Genomic DNA, 16,065 nt, shown 5'->3' with positions numbered 1-16,065 from the left:
TTTGGGAATCTGACATGTGGAGAGGCTATAAAAAGGAAACAGATACTTGAACCCAGAAAGTCCTGGTTCCTTTGTATGTAGTAGTCTTTCTTTAGCTTATCTCTTGCATTGGTTTTACTTTCAGCGGCTGTGTAGTAACAGTGCAATTTCCTTCAAGTTCCAGTATCATTTTCTTCACTATCCATGAAACCCTTCCTACCATCTTCTTCGAGGACCATTGGGCTTCCACAAACAGTCTCTTTAAGACTCTTTTTGTTTTCATGCTTATTCTTCTGTAGGTCCTTTCATCTTCCACTTAACTCCTGGTCCAATGATAATCCAACATGTTTTAGTAGTTTTTGTTGTTTTGTTATGCATTCCATATGTAGTGTCAATATCTGTATTAGTTATTTTTTGGTATATAACAAAATGCAGTGTTTCAAAACAACATCTATTTTGTTCACAATCTGCAGTTTTAGGCAAGGCTCAGTGGGGCCAGCTCACTTTTTCTTTACTTGGCATCAGCTGAGGCAACTTAAAGCTGAGAACTAGAATCGTCTAAAGCCTTGTTCATTCACCTGTGCAGCATTTGAAGCTGGCTTTTGGCTGGGACGTTAGTTAGAGAAGTCAGCTCGAACACCTACCTACATGAGGATTCACGGTGTGGTTTGGGCTTTCTCACAGCATGTTGGCTGCATTTTAAGGACAAGTGTCCCTAGAGAGAAAGAGTCAAGTAGAAGCTGTATGACTTTTTGTAACCCCACCTTAGAAGTCACCCAGCAGTTCTGCCACATTATGTTCACAAGAAGCTGGTTGTCAATGCCAGCTTGTATTCAGGAGAGGGAATATCATGGGAGAAGTGGCAAGCAATTTGTAGATGTTTTAAAACCACTGCTTCATTTACCTTTATAAAATAAAAAACAATCATAATTATTTCCTCTAAAGGAAAGCAGTTCTGTCCAACTCAGCACCACTGAAATTTCAGTGCAATTTTTTGTTGTCATTGTTTAATGTGCTCCCTTATTTTGTGTAAAGTAACAATGAATTACAAGACTATACTACTGAATTAAGCCATTTTTCTTCAGAAAAATGGTATGGATCATGCCATTGAACTTTTATACTAGGAGATGTGATTGCTTCTTAATTCCAAGTATCATTACTCTTTGAAATGTAACTCAAATTAGCATAAGACATTTGCAGTTCAGCAAAAGGCTTATGGTATTGGAATCCATTTTTTTTTCAAGATTTATTCATTAGAGTCTTATTTTCAGAGTCTTATTATGGGAGCCATTTATTGACTCAGGGCCAAATAATTCAATATGATGCCCTTAAAACTTCATTACAAATTATGGAGAATGATAGTGGGTTACAGCAATAAGAGACTTTGTGCTAATGGGGTGACTTAGAGCCATTTTAAGGAGGACAGCCATGAAACAATCATAGGAAAGCAGAAGTCTAAGATCAAGTCCAAATGTTGTGTGGCAAAGATGATGAAAGTAAAGGACAAATTTTTGTGAATTCTGGTGATTTTAACTTTGTTTTTAATTTTCTGAGTAATCCAAGGGTCTGTATTTTATGAATCTATAACAGTATAGGTAACATTTTATTGCAACTGAATTTATTTAAAACATTATTAGTTTTATATTAGACCATTCTCAGTCTACCTTCTTCATTACAAAACTATATTGTTTTACTCATGCAGGTTGACCTTATAGAAGCACAGGAAACTGCACCTTCACGATGTCTACATCTGGATGCAGAGAATGAAGTTCTTCAACTTCAACAGACATTATTCTCTATGAAAGCAATACAAAAGCAATGTGAAACACTACAGAAGAATAAGAAGCAGCTGAAACGAGAAGTAGTAAACCTCAAAAGTTATATGGAGAGAAATATGTTAGAATGTGTTGAAGCTGAACAGCATAAACTGTTGATTAAAGAAAAAGCAAAGAAAGAGATAGCAGAAAAATTAAATGAAGCCATTCTCACCTTGCAGGTTGGTTTATTTATCTGTAATGTGCTTTCATTCATTTCACTGCAAATTTTATTTTGGATATATACATCATACGTGTTTTCTCTACTTTCCTGACAGCAATTTGTTTGGTAGACTTCTAGAAGGAAGGTGGTATTTGTTTCTCCATTTAAATATTTTCGTTTCCTTCATTCTTATTCTTATAACTAAATTGATCTTCCATAATAATAATTATCACTAGAGAATCATTTGATTACTAAAGCCAGTTGGCATAATACAAGACTAATAGAAAAAGTAAAAAAAAAAAATTGTGATTTAGAAATTATACCATACTGTTGAACTGCTTTTAAGTTACATTGTTCCACTTTTAAAATGTAAACTTGATTCTGTCATTCTTTGCAGAATTGTTCTACAATTCAGATTCAATTATTAATGCAGTTGGTACTGATAATATGTTAAGCTTGAGCTTCTTTCTTTCTTCACATTGTTCTTAAAATTGTTCTCTGAATCACATACTTAAAATTGTTCTCAGAATCACTGACTCTGAACAAAAGGAAACAAATACACAGTAATTATTCAGGTTATAATTACTTTTAAAATGTTCCCTTTTAATTTATTTTAGAAACAAGCAGCAGTATCTCAAGAACAGTTAGCACAGTTAAGGGAGGATAATACTACTTCAGTAAAAACTCAGATGGAACTCACAATCAAAAATCTGGAATCTGAAATCTCCAGAATAAACACTTCGTCAGCCGACTTTAATAAAACCGAATTGGAAAGATATAAGGAACTCTACCTAGAAGAAGTAAAAGTTAGAGAATCCTTGTCAAATGAACTGAATAGGTAAGTCAGTACACAGAATCATAGAAAATAAGTTAAGCTCATTAATTTGCCTTCAAAAGCATAACTTTTAGTGAAACAGATTCAGGAGATTTGTGGGAAGTGAAAGCTTACTAGATTATACAATTTTGGAAAATTGTAAATTATAAATAGTAAATAAGCTTAACCTTTAAGTAAAATTGAAAATAGTAAATGAACATAACCTTTAACATCTTAGTCCAGGACAGTTCATGTCTCTCCAGCTTTTGGTTTTACGTGACTTCCCCCCACCCCTTAATATTCTTATATAGTTAACCTGATCTATTAGGGTTTCAGCTAAGTATTTGTGAAGCTTCATAATTTAGACAGTGATGCCATTATAAAACTTGTTTGTCCGTATTCCCTTTATTTGAAATATTAATGAATTTAATTTTTGGAAGATGACAGCTGAAAACCGAAAGGGTCAAGTACGACTACTCTGGGCACATTCTGGCACTCAGTAAATTCACTTTGCTTGACTGTGATCATTAGAGGGTGCCTTGAGAAGAAGTGTTCTGTATCGTTTTTCCAGTCCACATAAAGGCACACCTGTGAAGTAGAGAATGATTAACATAGGGTTGAAGGGAAGTATAACTTACTAAGTGATAAAAAATAACACCTTGGTCAGCCTGAGCGGGTATGTGGAAGACAGAAAAGGCAGGCCCCACCTCTGGTGCATGGGCCACAGTGTTAGGAGCTGATTGTCCTCGATGCTGCTTTAGTTCTCTTTGATTTCAGCAGTCTTATTCTCCCCTAGGAAAAGTCGCCCTGAATGATTCCTCAGTGACAAATGCTCAATTTTTTTCCAGATAATGGGTGAAAAGTACAAGGGCGGTGAAAACAATTGTTTGAAAATGTCTTTGAGAGATAGTTTTTTAGAAAATCTCTGTTTTACTAAATACAAGTATTTCTAGCTTGTATTTTTACTTTTAGTTTTTTAATTGTATATATTTAAGGAATACAATGTGATGTTTTGATATATTTATATGCAATGAAATGGTTATTTTGTCAAGCTAATTAATATCTTCATCATTTCACATAGTTACCCTTGGAATACAAGTAATTCTAATGGCATCTTAAGAATCTTGTAAGTAGAGTCATTCCAGACAGGCAACAAGTGTTAACTGTGAAGCGATACATCATTGATAGTCTTTTCTGTCCCCTCCCTCGTTTGAACTACTTGTTTGTTAGAAATCCCCCTAGAAACATATGTACTTCTTTAGAACAATGTTAAAACTATAATTGGATACAGTAGGCATGCTCTAACACATTTTCAGAGTTAAAACACGGCTTATGGTATATTCTATTTACTCTTATGGCAACTTTTAGAACAATTGAAGTCATTTAGGAATCATTTAGGAAAAAAGGAAATACTAAGCGTTTGTCTTTTGCAATCTTCATAGAACTAATGAGAAGATAGCAGAGGTCAGTGCGCAACTTACTGTGAAGAAAGAGCTGACCAGATCTCCATTCGCTGCTTGTAGTACAAGGCCCATCCTAGAGCCACCTTGTGCTGGAAATCTTAATGATAGTGAAGATCTCAACAGAAAACATATTCCAAGAAAAAAGAAGTCTGCTCCTGAGAGCATGGAGAGCTACTTGTTGAAGGTTAGTTATCTTTTTTCCTTTGGTGTTCACATGTCTGATCTAATTCTTGTATGTTATTTGGTGAAATACTCAGTTACTTAATTGTCTTGTGTATGGTCAAGTAAAGGTAATAATTAATCTGTGTTAATAAAGAGAGGAGACAGAAATTTTACAGTTATTTTTAAGTCCCTGGAGCTCTCATTCATAAGAGATTACTCCTTTGTTAACTTTATTCAATAAACGCAACCAAACTGACACATTTTAAATTTCTTTAAAAACTGCAATTAAGTTAGATTTTAACCAAAGGTATACTTTGATGTGCTTTGTCTTACTAACTGATTTTAGTTTGTCTGGGGTTCACTTTTAAAGGGTTTAGTGTGCGTGGGGTCACTTTTAAAGTTTTTCTGCATCATCTCAGATTTTCTACCCCTCGTCGTATGTGAATGATTGGTGTCCAAACACTAACCACACATGGATGTTTATTATTTAAAAGGATCCAAGGTGAATACTTTTATATGTTATATAAACCTGCAACACTTGATTAATCTGTTCTTTAAGTTAAAAGTTTTGTGATTTTCTTACATGAGTACATCTGGTTATAAAAAGTTGTATAAAAATTGCTATTGCACTTACAGTGTTTTAATCCCAATTTTCGTAAAATGTGTCTATTGTTATGTGGTTGTACAGGGTTTTGAAATAGTTAAATGAAACAAATATTTGAATTTTTAAAGTAAAGCTCACATAAGTTATGTCTCTCTACTTGGCCATAACTGGAGTGATTGGTGACTAAGATGGCAATGATATCTAGAGTCCTTCAATAGCAAATGTGACCAAACAGAATCAATTCTGTTCTTAATACCCCAAATTCCATGTAAAGCTGCACATGGACATCTCCCCTGGACATGTAACAGGAACCTTTTAGTTCAACCATGTGGTTTCACTCAGAGTAAGAGTCTATTTCTGGGGATTTCAAAATGAATCCAAGAATGACAAGCTATATCAACTATAGAGTCGGTAAGGGAAAAAAAAAAAAAAAAAACGTAGTTCAGCTATGCTTGACCCAGATTAAGGTATTTGTCTAACATTTGTCCATTTTTTCAACTGGGGGAAAATTACAAAAGCTGGGCACAGTGGCACACACCTGTAGTCCCAGCTACTCCTGAGGCTGAGGCAGAAAGATCACTTGAGCTCAGGAGTTCAAAGCTGCAGTGCGCAATGATTATTCCTGTGAGTAGCTAGAGCACTGCAGCACTCCAGACTGGGCAACATAGCAAGATTCTATCTCTTAAAAAATTACAAAATCCAGAAAGCATTTGTTTGAACAAAAATAAATAGTTTTCTTTGTGTATATTGTTGTTTTTAAAATTTTTAATCGGTCCACATTTGCTTATAGTTTTGATGTTTTTATGGTCTCCTTAATGCACAGAAAAGCACAGGCCCACATGGAATGAGCCTCAACCTTGTTGTATTTACCTGGCTATTTCATGTCCTAACAAATCATAGAAGAGCAAATCTAAGGTTTCTTAGACAGCACTGCGGCCAAATAGCTTAAAAGAGAATGCATTAAATGATTATTTTAATACATAGATTGCAAGAGCCCAGCTAGCTGATATTTTTAATCATATTGTTTGCTTAGGTTTTATGTTTCTGAAAAAAATGAGATGATCAGCATATGTGGTAAGATTAGAAAGAATATGTGGTAAGATTAGAAAGTCAAGGAAGAAGAAACTATTTCTGTAAGTGTTATACAGTCATCTTGTTCAGGCTGTGGTGGATAGGCAGCAAATGGTGCTCCTCGTTCCCTTCTGAGTTCAGAACACTGGAGTCAGATGGACATCAACACACTAGCTCTATCACAGACTCATGATAACTAATGGGAGGATGTGGCTCAGATGTGCAGCCACAGTATTTTATCCCAGATCAGGCACTAACCCACAGAGTTTTAAGTGGAGAAAACAAATGCTTGACACCCATCGCAGTTGCATGCTGCTTACTGCAGAGATGACAGCAAACCTGAACTCATGTCACCGTGGGCAGACACATCTTTTGAAAGAGATCCTGAGCCAAGCAAGCACACTGTATGCTTTGCCCAAATTCACCCATTAGGTAGATCTGACATCTTCTCAAGAGGAAGCTGTAGGCAGAGAGTCTAAGCCCTCACTTGAAACCTGAGGCCAGGGAAATGAAGCGTTTCCTATCATTTCTGGCTGGATTTAAGTGATAATTGAAATTAAGTCCACATCTTTGTACCAATTAATGTTGGACAGACGTATGCTAGATGGTAAAGAGAAATCTGTTTTGTGTTTTCAGTTTTTCTATAACTCACAACATGGATGATCGCCTTGTTGATTGATTTTCATAAACCAAGTCTTATTTGGAGGAGAATGAATAGTTATTTTAAGGAACAGTTTTCTCGATTTCTGGTTGCTTGGTTCAACTGAAGATTTTCTCCTTCAAGTTTTCTGCTCTGCAGTTTGAAAAATGTGTTCTTTATAAATTGAGTGTCTCAATTGGTACTAGCAGAAGTTATTATACTAATTGTTGTTTAAATTTTATTCAAACTTACCTTGGAGAGCTACTTTTTTTGTCTCATGCTTAAACATTAGAGCGCATCGTGACAGTTTATAGATGCATTTTCTCTGAGTTTTTGTTGTTGTTGTTGTTGTTTTTTAAGACAGAGTCTCACTCTGTCACCCAGGCTGGCTCACTGCAACTTCTGCCTCCTGGGTTCCAGCGCTTCTCCTGCCTCAGCCTCCTGAGTAGCTGGGACTACAGGTGTGCACCACCACACCTGACTAATTTTTGTAATTTTAGTAGAGACAGGGTTTCACCATATTGGCCAGGCTGGTCTCGAACTCCTAACCTTGTGATCCACCCACTTCGGCCTTCCAAAGTGCTGGGATTACAGGCGTGAGCCACCACACCTGGCCTCTCTGAGTTATTTTTTAAAATCTGTGTTTCTTTTCCAAATATGAACGAAGCAGCTAGGGGCATAGAATAACTCCAAGCTCAGTGAAAGATCTGAAGCCACCCACTCCTGGCTTGCAACTAATTGGCTTTCTGACCTCAGGCAAGCTGCAGTCTCTCTGAGCCTGTTTTGTTTCTTTTATAAAATTAGGGACTTTGACTAAATCAGTGACATTCATACCTTTAAGTAAAACTCTTTTTTTTTTTTTTTTTAAAGAATAGAACTTTTTTAAATTGCATGAAACCACTTTATAGAAAGCAGAAGCAGTGCTGTCTGACTAAAGGAAGGATCAGTGCTCTGAAACCGTGACTTTCTTATCCCCTAATCCTTCAGCATCCTCTGTGGAACCTTAGATTTCTAGGGGACATAGCTTGAAAAGGGTCATTTCTAAGAGAATCCTACTAATTAGCTAAAGTATGCTGGTACTTATGTTCTCCCCTGTATAACTTTCCCACCTACTTATATTTTTAATGAAAAAGTGTAAATATATTTGCAGATGTGCTCGCATTGTTGATGTTGGACTTCCTCCACCGTCTGAGACATAATCCCCACCTGGAGATAAAGAGAAAGGCCACGGAGACAGGAGGAGCAATGTTATTAAAAAGTTTATGTATTTTGCTCCATAAGGAGCTAGTGTAGCTTTTGATTTAGTATGTTGTATAAAGTGAAAATTAACAGTTTACTAAGCTCTTTTATATCCTCTGGCGATGTTCAGTTTCTCCTGAGCTATTGCTCTGCACACTACAAAAGCCATCGATGGCCCGGTCCCCTTGTCTCACTGAATAAGACAGTAATTAATGTCATCAAGACACTTTTCTCTCCTTTTCCCTTCTGTTAGCTGTGCCAGGCACTGTATTAAGTGGTTCAATGGGGGACAACAATTCTGAATTTCTGTGAAGGGAAATATGAGGAAAATGTGTGATTTAATGGCAAAGCAAAAATAAAATGAAAGGACTTTTTAAAAGTCGCTTAATATTTGCCTGTTTTTACTTCTGAAAATAGGTAAAGCCACCCCGGCCTTTAACTGGCCAGGAAAAAATTGGAACCATCAACACTCAAAACCCCTTTCCTAAGCTTTTGGGTTCCCATCCCAGAGGCGCTCCCTCCCTGTGTTCTGGGCCTGTTCTTTTTCCCTCTGCTTTTGCATCTGACCTGGGATCTCTTTCCCAAAGGCAGCTGCCCTCCACTGTCATTTATGTGGTGAAATATTCAAGGATCAGGGAAAGGCTGGAAGAGAATTGATGTAGGGTTAGTCCACTCTGGGTTGGAAGATAGGCAGTGACTTCTACCATGTACTCTTGTTGAAGAGTTTGGAGAGAAAATGACCTTTACTTAAAGTTGTTATACAAAAAGTATTCTCTCTCTACAGAGTTATGATTTCTTCAGTATTGCCGAGACCAGCTCGGTCGGGGAGACCCTAACCCAGTGGCGCTAGAGGAATTAAAGACACACACACAGAAATATAGAGGTGTGAAGTGGAAAATCAGGGGTCTCACAGCATTCAGAGCTGAGAGCCGTGAGCAGAGATTTGCCCATGTATTTATTAACAGCAAACCAGTCATTAGCATTGTTTCTATAGATGTTAAATTAACTAAAAGTATTCCTTATGGGAAATGAAGGGATGAGCCGAATTAAAGGAATAAGTTGGGCTAGTTAACTGCAGCAGGAGCGTGTCCTTAAGGCACAGATTGCTCATGCTACTGTTTGTAGCTTAAGAATGCCTTTAAGCGGTTTTCCGCCCTGGGCGGGCCAGGTGTTCTTTGTCCTCACTCCAGTAAACCCACAACCTTCCAGCGAGGGCGTTATGGCCATCATGAACATGTCACATGGCCATCATGAACATGTCACAGTGCTGCAGAGATTTTGTTTATGGCCAGTTTTGGGGCCAGTTTATGGCCAGATTTTGGGGGACTTGTTCCCAACAAGTATAAAAGTAAGCAATTTGTTAGGATTATTTCATTTTTATGTTAACAAAATTGAGGTGTTATGAAAATATTTGTGAATGGGGTATAAAGAAATAATAAAATCTATTACATTAGAAATATTTAGCCAGAAGAGTGTTTTGGAGAAAAGATAAAAACATTACAGTAGTAGTGTCTTAATTTGAATCATGTAAAAATGTACTTTTTATGTAGTGTTTATGAATGACAATATCTAGTGTTCTTTGAAGAAAGGCTTTCTCCTTTATCTGGTGTTGAATTACTACTTTTATATGGCCTGGCTGGTAATGCTGTTGTCATGTTACTTTATAAAGCCTATCTATAATGTTTTTGTCACAGAAATGTTATGGAAAGGAGTCTCAAAATATTGGTAAACCTGTTAGTAAAAAAAAAGAAAAACTGACTTGACACCTAAAATTTGTAAAGGCATTAGATATCATTATCGTTATCACCATAAACTATCTCAGACCCTGTTCTGGGCATTTAGTGAGAGAATACCTATTCTACAAAAGGTTTAAATAAGAGCACTCTAGATAGAGACACTGGCAATAAGTTTGAAATATTCCCACATCTTTCATAATTAAGTAGGTAACTATAACTTGCCAGATGCTTCAAAAAATGGGTACTAATTTCTGAAAAGAAATCAAAGTTGCAGTTAAATAACTCTATATTGTTTTCCTAGTTTTTAATTCTAGACATTACTGAATCAAAGAAACTAAGATTGAAAACTGGCTCTAACCTATATTCTTGTTTTCATGTAAATTTTCTGAAATCTTTGCATCTATATAAATAAAGAAATGTTAATCATAATAAATATCATAATATTTTTCCAGTGGAACTTTCACATGGCATCACAACAATACTGCTTTCTTCAAGTATGTATTAAAGATTCTGTGCTGAATTAATAGCAAAGAACATACTTTAAAATTACTATTTTCTAAAAGTGGATAATGGAGAGTTCATTTTAAGGAACTATTCATTAGAGTGAAAAACTGATTAGACCTTGATAAAAGGCAGAGTTTTGATAAGAATGGGAAAGTAATGAATTCATTGCAAAATATGACTTGAATTGTTTAACCTCTGTACTAATAAGGGAAAACATCACACTTTTGAAATGATGTAGATCCAACAGACCAATATTAATTGTACTTTTGTGAGATTAAACAGCATAACACATATATGTTCTCCATTATCTAAACTTAAAATAGGAATTTATGTGATTTTCTTAAATATAAGCATTCTTCAAGTTAGGTCTGGTCTCTAAAAGCATTATTTAAAGGCCATGTTTTGTAATTGATGCTCCTTACCATGATAATGTCTCTTCTTAAACATTATAAATAATATTTGTCTTATTTCAGATGCAGCAGAAGTTGCAAAATGATATAACTACAGAAGTAACAGGTATGTTACCAAAATTTATGAATTAAATTTGGATTAAGTAATATATGTCTAAAATAAACTGCAAATGACATCCCTTTCCATTCTTGGGCTAATAGATACTACATTAAATATTCTTTCTTACACACATCTGATAAAAGATGTGAAAAATTGAACATGTATAATGAAGAGCATACTTATGCCTCATGAATTCATCACATTCCATAACTTGAAAAAGAAAAATCAAGAAGTCTGGCTCTATACTTCACTTCTACCATCCCTATGGAACTGTCAGCCAGCACACAGAAACTATTCTCAGAAAACAAAGGCATCATCAGCTTCTCAGGGTTATGGTAGTGATTTTTAAGGCCAAAACACTCCAGTCTCATCTAGTAACCTAGTCAAGCAGTTACAGTTTATAAACAGTCACTTGAGAGGTAACACTTTAAGTCTCCAGTCATTTACAGTGTCTTTGGTTTACTTTTGCCCTCAGGAAATGTTCCAAAATTCTTAACATGGAATATAAACACCCACATTCATTTGGTTCTTGTCATGTTACTCAGGTTTATCTCTCACCACTAACTGTGCTCTGCCGCTTTGCTCTAGCATCCAGCCAAACTGGACTGCACAGAACTCCACAGTGGGGGGATTGGTGGTGATATCCCCTTTTTCATTTTTTATTGCATCTGTTTGATTCTTCTGTCTTTTCTTCTTTATTAGTCTTGCTAACGGTCTATCAATTTTGTTGATCTTTTCAAAAAACCAACTCCTGGGTTCATTGATTTTTTTGAAGGGTTTTTTTTTTTTTTTTTTTTTTTTTTTTTTTTTTTTTTTTGTGAGACAGAGTCTTGCTCTGTCACCCAGGCTGGAGTGCAGTGGCCGGATCTCAGCTCACTGCAAGCTTCGCCTCCCGGGTTCACGCCATTCTCCTGCCTCAGCCTCCCGAGTAGCTGGGACTACAGGCGCCCGCCGCCACGCCCGGCTAAGTTTTTGTATTTTTAGTAGAGACGGGGTTTCACCGTGTTAGCCAGGATGGTCTCGATCTCCTGACCTTGTGATCCGCCCGTCTCGGCCTCCTGAAGGGTTTTTTTGTGTGTGTGTCTCTATCTCCTTCAGTCCTGCTCTGATCTTAGTTGTTTCTTGCCTTCTGCTAGTTTTGAATGTGTTTGCTTTTGCTTCTCTAGTTCTTTTAATCGTGATGTTAGGGTGTCGATTTTAAATCTTTCCTGCTTTCTCTTGTGGGCATTTAGTGCTATAAGTTTCCCTCTACACACTGCTTTAAATGTGTCCCAGAGATTCTGGTATATTGTGTCTTGGTTCTCATTGGTTTCAAAGAACATCTTTATTTCTGCCTTCATTTTGCTATTTACCCAGTAGTCGTTCAGGAGCAGGTTATTCAGTTTCCATGTAGTTGTGCGGTTTTGAGTGAGTTTCTTAATCCTGAGTTCTAATTTGATTGCACCGTGGTCTTCGAGACAGTTTGTTGTGATTTCTGTTCTTTGACATTTGCAGAGGAGTGCTTTACTTCCAACTATGTGGTCAATTTTGGAATAAGTGTGATGTGGTGCTGAAAAGAATGTATATTCTGTTGATTTGGAGTGGAGAGTTCTGTAGATGTCTATTAGGTCTGCTTGGTGAGACCTGAGTTCAATTCCTGGATATTCTTGTTAACTTTCTGTCTTGTTGATCTGTCTAATTGTTGACAGTGGGGTGTTAAAGTCTCCCATTATTATTGTGTGGGAGTCTAAGTTTCTTTGTTGGTCTCTAAGGACTTGCTTTATGTATCTGGGTGCTCCTGTGTTGGGTGCATATATATTTAGGATAGTTAGCTCTTCTTGTTGAATTGATCCCTTTACTATTATGTAATGGCCTTCTTTGTCTCTTTTAATCTTTGTTAGTTTAAAGTCTGTTTTATCATAGACTAGGATTGCAACCCCTGCCTTTTTGTTTTCCATTTGCTTGGTAGATCTTCCTCCATCCCGTTATTTGAGCCTGTGTGTGTCTCTGCACGTGAGATGGGTCTCCTGAATACAGTACACTGATGCGTCTTGACTCTTTATCCAATTTTCCAGTCTGTGTCTTCTAATTGGAGCATTTAGTCCATTTACATTTAAGGTTAATATTGTTATGTATGAATTTCATCCTATCATTGTGATGTTAGCTGGTTATTTTACTCGTCAGTTGATGCGGTTTCTTCCTAGCATTGATGGTCTTTACAATTTGGCATGTTATTACCTATCATCTGAAGCCTTCTTCTCTCAACTCATCAAAGTAATTCTCCGTCCAGATTTGTTCCATTGCGGGTGAGAAGCTGCGTTCCTTTGGAGGAGAAGAGGCACTCTGATTTTTAGAATTTTCAGCTTTTCTGCTCTGGTTTCTCCCCATCTGTGTGGTTTTATCTACCTTTAGTCTTTGATGATGGTGACGTACAGATGGGGTTTAGGTATGGATGTCCTTTCTGTTTATTAGTTTTCCTTCTAACAGTCTGGACCCTCAGCTGCAGATCTGTTGGAGCTTGCTGGAGGTCCACTCCAGACCCTGTTTGCCTGGGTATCACCAGCAGAGGCTGCAGAAGAGCAAATATTGCAGAACAGCTAATGTTGCTACCTGATCCTTCCTCTGGAAGCTTCATATCAGAGGGGCAGCCGCCTGTATGAGGTGTCAGTCAGTCCCTGCTGGGAGGTGTCTCCCAGTTAGTCCACTCCAGGGTCAGGGACCCACCTGAGGAGGCAGTCTATCTGTTCTCAGATCTCAAACTCCATGCTGAGAGAACCACTACTCTATTCAAAGCTGTCAGACAGAGATGTGTAAGTCTGCAGAAGTTTCTCCAGCCTTTTGTTCAGCTATGCCCTGCCCCCTGAGGTGGAGTCTACAGAGGCAGGCAGGCCTCCCTGAGCTGAAGTGGGCTCCACCCAGTTTGAGCTTCCCGCCACTTTACTGACTCCAGCCTCATTAATGGTGGATGCCCCTCCCCAGTCTCACTGCTGCCTTGCAGATGGATCTCAGACTGCTGTGCTAGCAGTGAGCTGGGCTTCGTGGGCATGGGACCCTCCTAGCCAGGCGCAGGATATAATCTCCTGGTGTGCCATTTGCTAAGACCGTTGGAAAAGCACAGTATTAGGGTGGAAGTGTCCCATTTTTCCAGGTACCGCCTGTCACAGCTTCCCTTGGCTAAGAAAGGGAATTCCCCAACCCCTTGTACTTCCTGAGTAAGGCAATGCCCTGCCCTGCTTTGGCTCACGCTCCATGGGCTACACACTGTCTGACAAGCCCCGGTGAGCCCCAGTGAGATGAACCCAGTACCTCAGTTGGAAATGCAGAAGTCACCCGTGTTCTTCATTGCTCACATTGGGAGCTGTAGACTGGAGCTGTTCCTATTTGGCCATCTTGGAACCTCCCCAGATTCTTATCTAATAATAACTTATCATTGTAGTCATACATACTTTTCATTCTTATTAACACTGAAAAAACTCTCAACTCTTTTTTACTGACTTACGCTTAGTTAACTATGAGATATATAGAATATAATTCTTTGGCCAGGCATGTTGGCTCACATCTGTAATCCCAGCACTTTGGGAGCCTGAGGCAGGCAGATCACTGGAGCCCAGGAGTTTGAGAGTAGCCTGGGCACCATGACTAACCCTGCCCCTATAAAAAATACAAAAACTTGCCAGGCACAGTGGCTCATGCCTGCAGTTCCAAGTACCTGGGTCCGAGGCAGGAGAATTGCTTAAGCCTGGGAGGACGAGACTGCAGTGACCTGTGATCACACCACGGCACTCCAGCACAGGTGAAACAGTGAGACCCTATCTTAAAATAATAATAATAATAATGATAATATAATTCTTGCTTTTTCTTTTCAGCTGCTACTAAATGTGAACCTGAACCATATGTAGCTTCTCCTCCAGAATCTGCATACCAGAAAAATCTGAATCAAGATCCAGTGTTGGAAGCAACAAAAGAATATGTACAGATTTTAAGCAGAAAATACATGATCTGAAAGATAAGGCAATTTTATTTCTGGGCTGTTGACATGATATTTTGTTTCCCATTAAGTATATGATGTGAACATTTTTACTAAAGGGAAATATTCTGTATTATACATGTCTGATGAAAATTTATATAGTATTTTAAATAATGTTTCTTGGCCTCTTCAGCTAACTTTTAAGTGATTTTTGCAAATGAAAACCACTATTATTGAGTTTTACTTACTCAAACCACCCAAATGTTAGCTGTTTAAACAGCCAAATAATCAAGTTGCCATTAACAATTTAGTGGAGTCAACTGATGGCTTATTTGTATTTTATAATTTTTATCTTTATATATAGTGATAGATTTAAGTTTAGATAGACATTATTTTGGTATACTGGTACTGTGGTCATAGTCAATGTTTGGATGTATTGCAATTGTTATAGTGCAATAAAACTTAGATAATTTTAATTTTAAGCACTGATTTATATAGATCTTTTCCTGTGGAAAAATAAGGTTTGCCTAAGCCTTTTCATTTTTTCTATTTATTGTTTCATTTCTTTATTTGATTAACTTTTGGGAAACAGTCTTAAAATTGCAGAAAATTTCCACATTTTAAGAAAAATAACTTTCCCCCTGTGGGCCATTTGAGAGTAAATTGCTCACATTATGCCATCACATCTGATATCTTTAGTGGGCATTCCCACAAGTCAGGACATTTTACATAACTACTTTATAACCAGAAAGTTAACATCAATACATTTGATCATTTAATTCTCATTTCCTTTTCAAGTTTTGTTAATTATCTATAATGTTCTTTGCAGCAAAAAGATCCCATTCAGGTCCATGAATTGCATTTAGTTGTCATGACTCTTTCAGTCTGAAACAGTTCCTCAGTTTTTCTTTGACCTTTATGACCTTAAATCTTTTGAAGAGTAAAGTCCAATAATACAGAATGTTCCTCCATTGGATTTCTCTGAATTTTTTTATGATAAGATTTAGATGATAATTTTTTTGGGCAAGAGTATCACAGAAGTTATCCCATGATCTTCTTACTGCATTCTATCAGGTGACCTGCAATTACTATTATTTTTTATTTCCATCTTTTATTTTAAGTTCAGGGGTGCACATGCAGGATGTGCAGGTTTGTTACATAGGTAAATATGTGCCATGGTGGTTTGCTGTACAGACCATCCCATCACCTAGATATTAATAATAGTCCAGCATCCATTAGCTATTCTTCATGATGCTCTCCCTTCTCTCACCCGCCACCCTACCACAAGCCCCTGTGTGTGTTGTTCCCCGCCATGTGTCCATGTGTTCTCATTATTCAGCTCCCACTTATAAGTGAGAGCATGCAGTATTTCATTTTCTATTTCTGCGCTGATTTACTGAGGATAATATTCTGCAGCTCC

At 37.3% G+C, this 16,065-nt stretch overlaps 1 protein-coding gene across 1 annotated transcript in view; it reads left to right on the top strand.

Annotated features, from left to right (window-relative positions):
- Nucleotides 1–11,340, top strand: part of LOC112610185 (coiled-coil domain-containing protein 144A-like) — a 90,088-nt gene extending 78,748 nt beyond the window's left edge. Inside the window, exons 13-17 of the mRNA XM_025363509.1 lie at nt 1,682–1,975; nt 2,574–2,794; nt 4,213–4,417; nt 10,663–10,705; nt 11,288–11,340. Of these exons, the coding sequence (XP_025219294.1) occupies nt 1,682–1,975; nt 2,574–2,794; nt 4,213–4,417; nt 10,663–10,705; nt 11,288–11,340 (816 nt within the window). The remainder of the gene's footprint in view (nt 1–1,681; nt 1,976–2,573; nt 2,795–4,212; nt 4,418–10,662; nt 10,706–11,287) is intronic.
- Nucleotides 11,341–16,065: the final 4,725 nt, after the last annotated feature.

Source organism: Theropithecus gelada, chromosome 16 (assembly GCF_003255815.1).
Source record: "Theropithecus gelada isolate Dixy chromosome 16, Tgel_1.0, whole genome shotgun sequence".
Taxonomy (NCBI): Eukaryota; Metazoa; Chordata; class Mammalia; order Primates; family Cercopithecidae; genus Theropithecus; species Theropithecus gelada.
The sequence above is the reverse complement of the archived record's forward strand: the minus strand, read 5'-3'. Positions and strand labels throughout refer to the sequence as shown.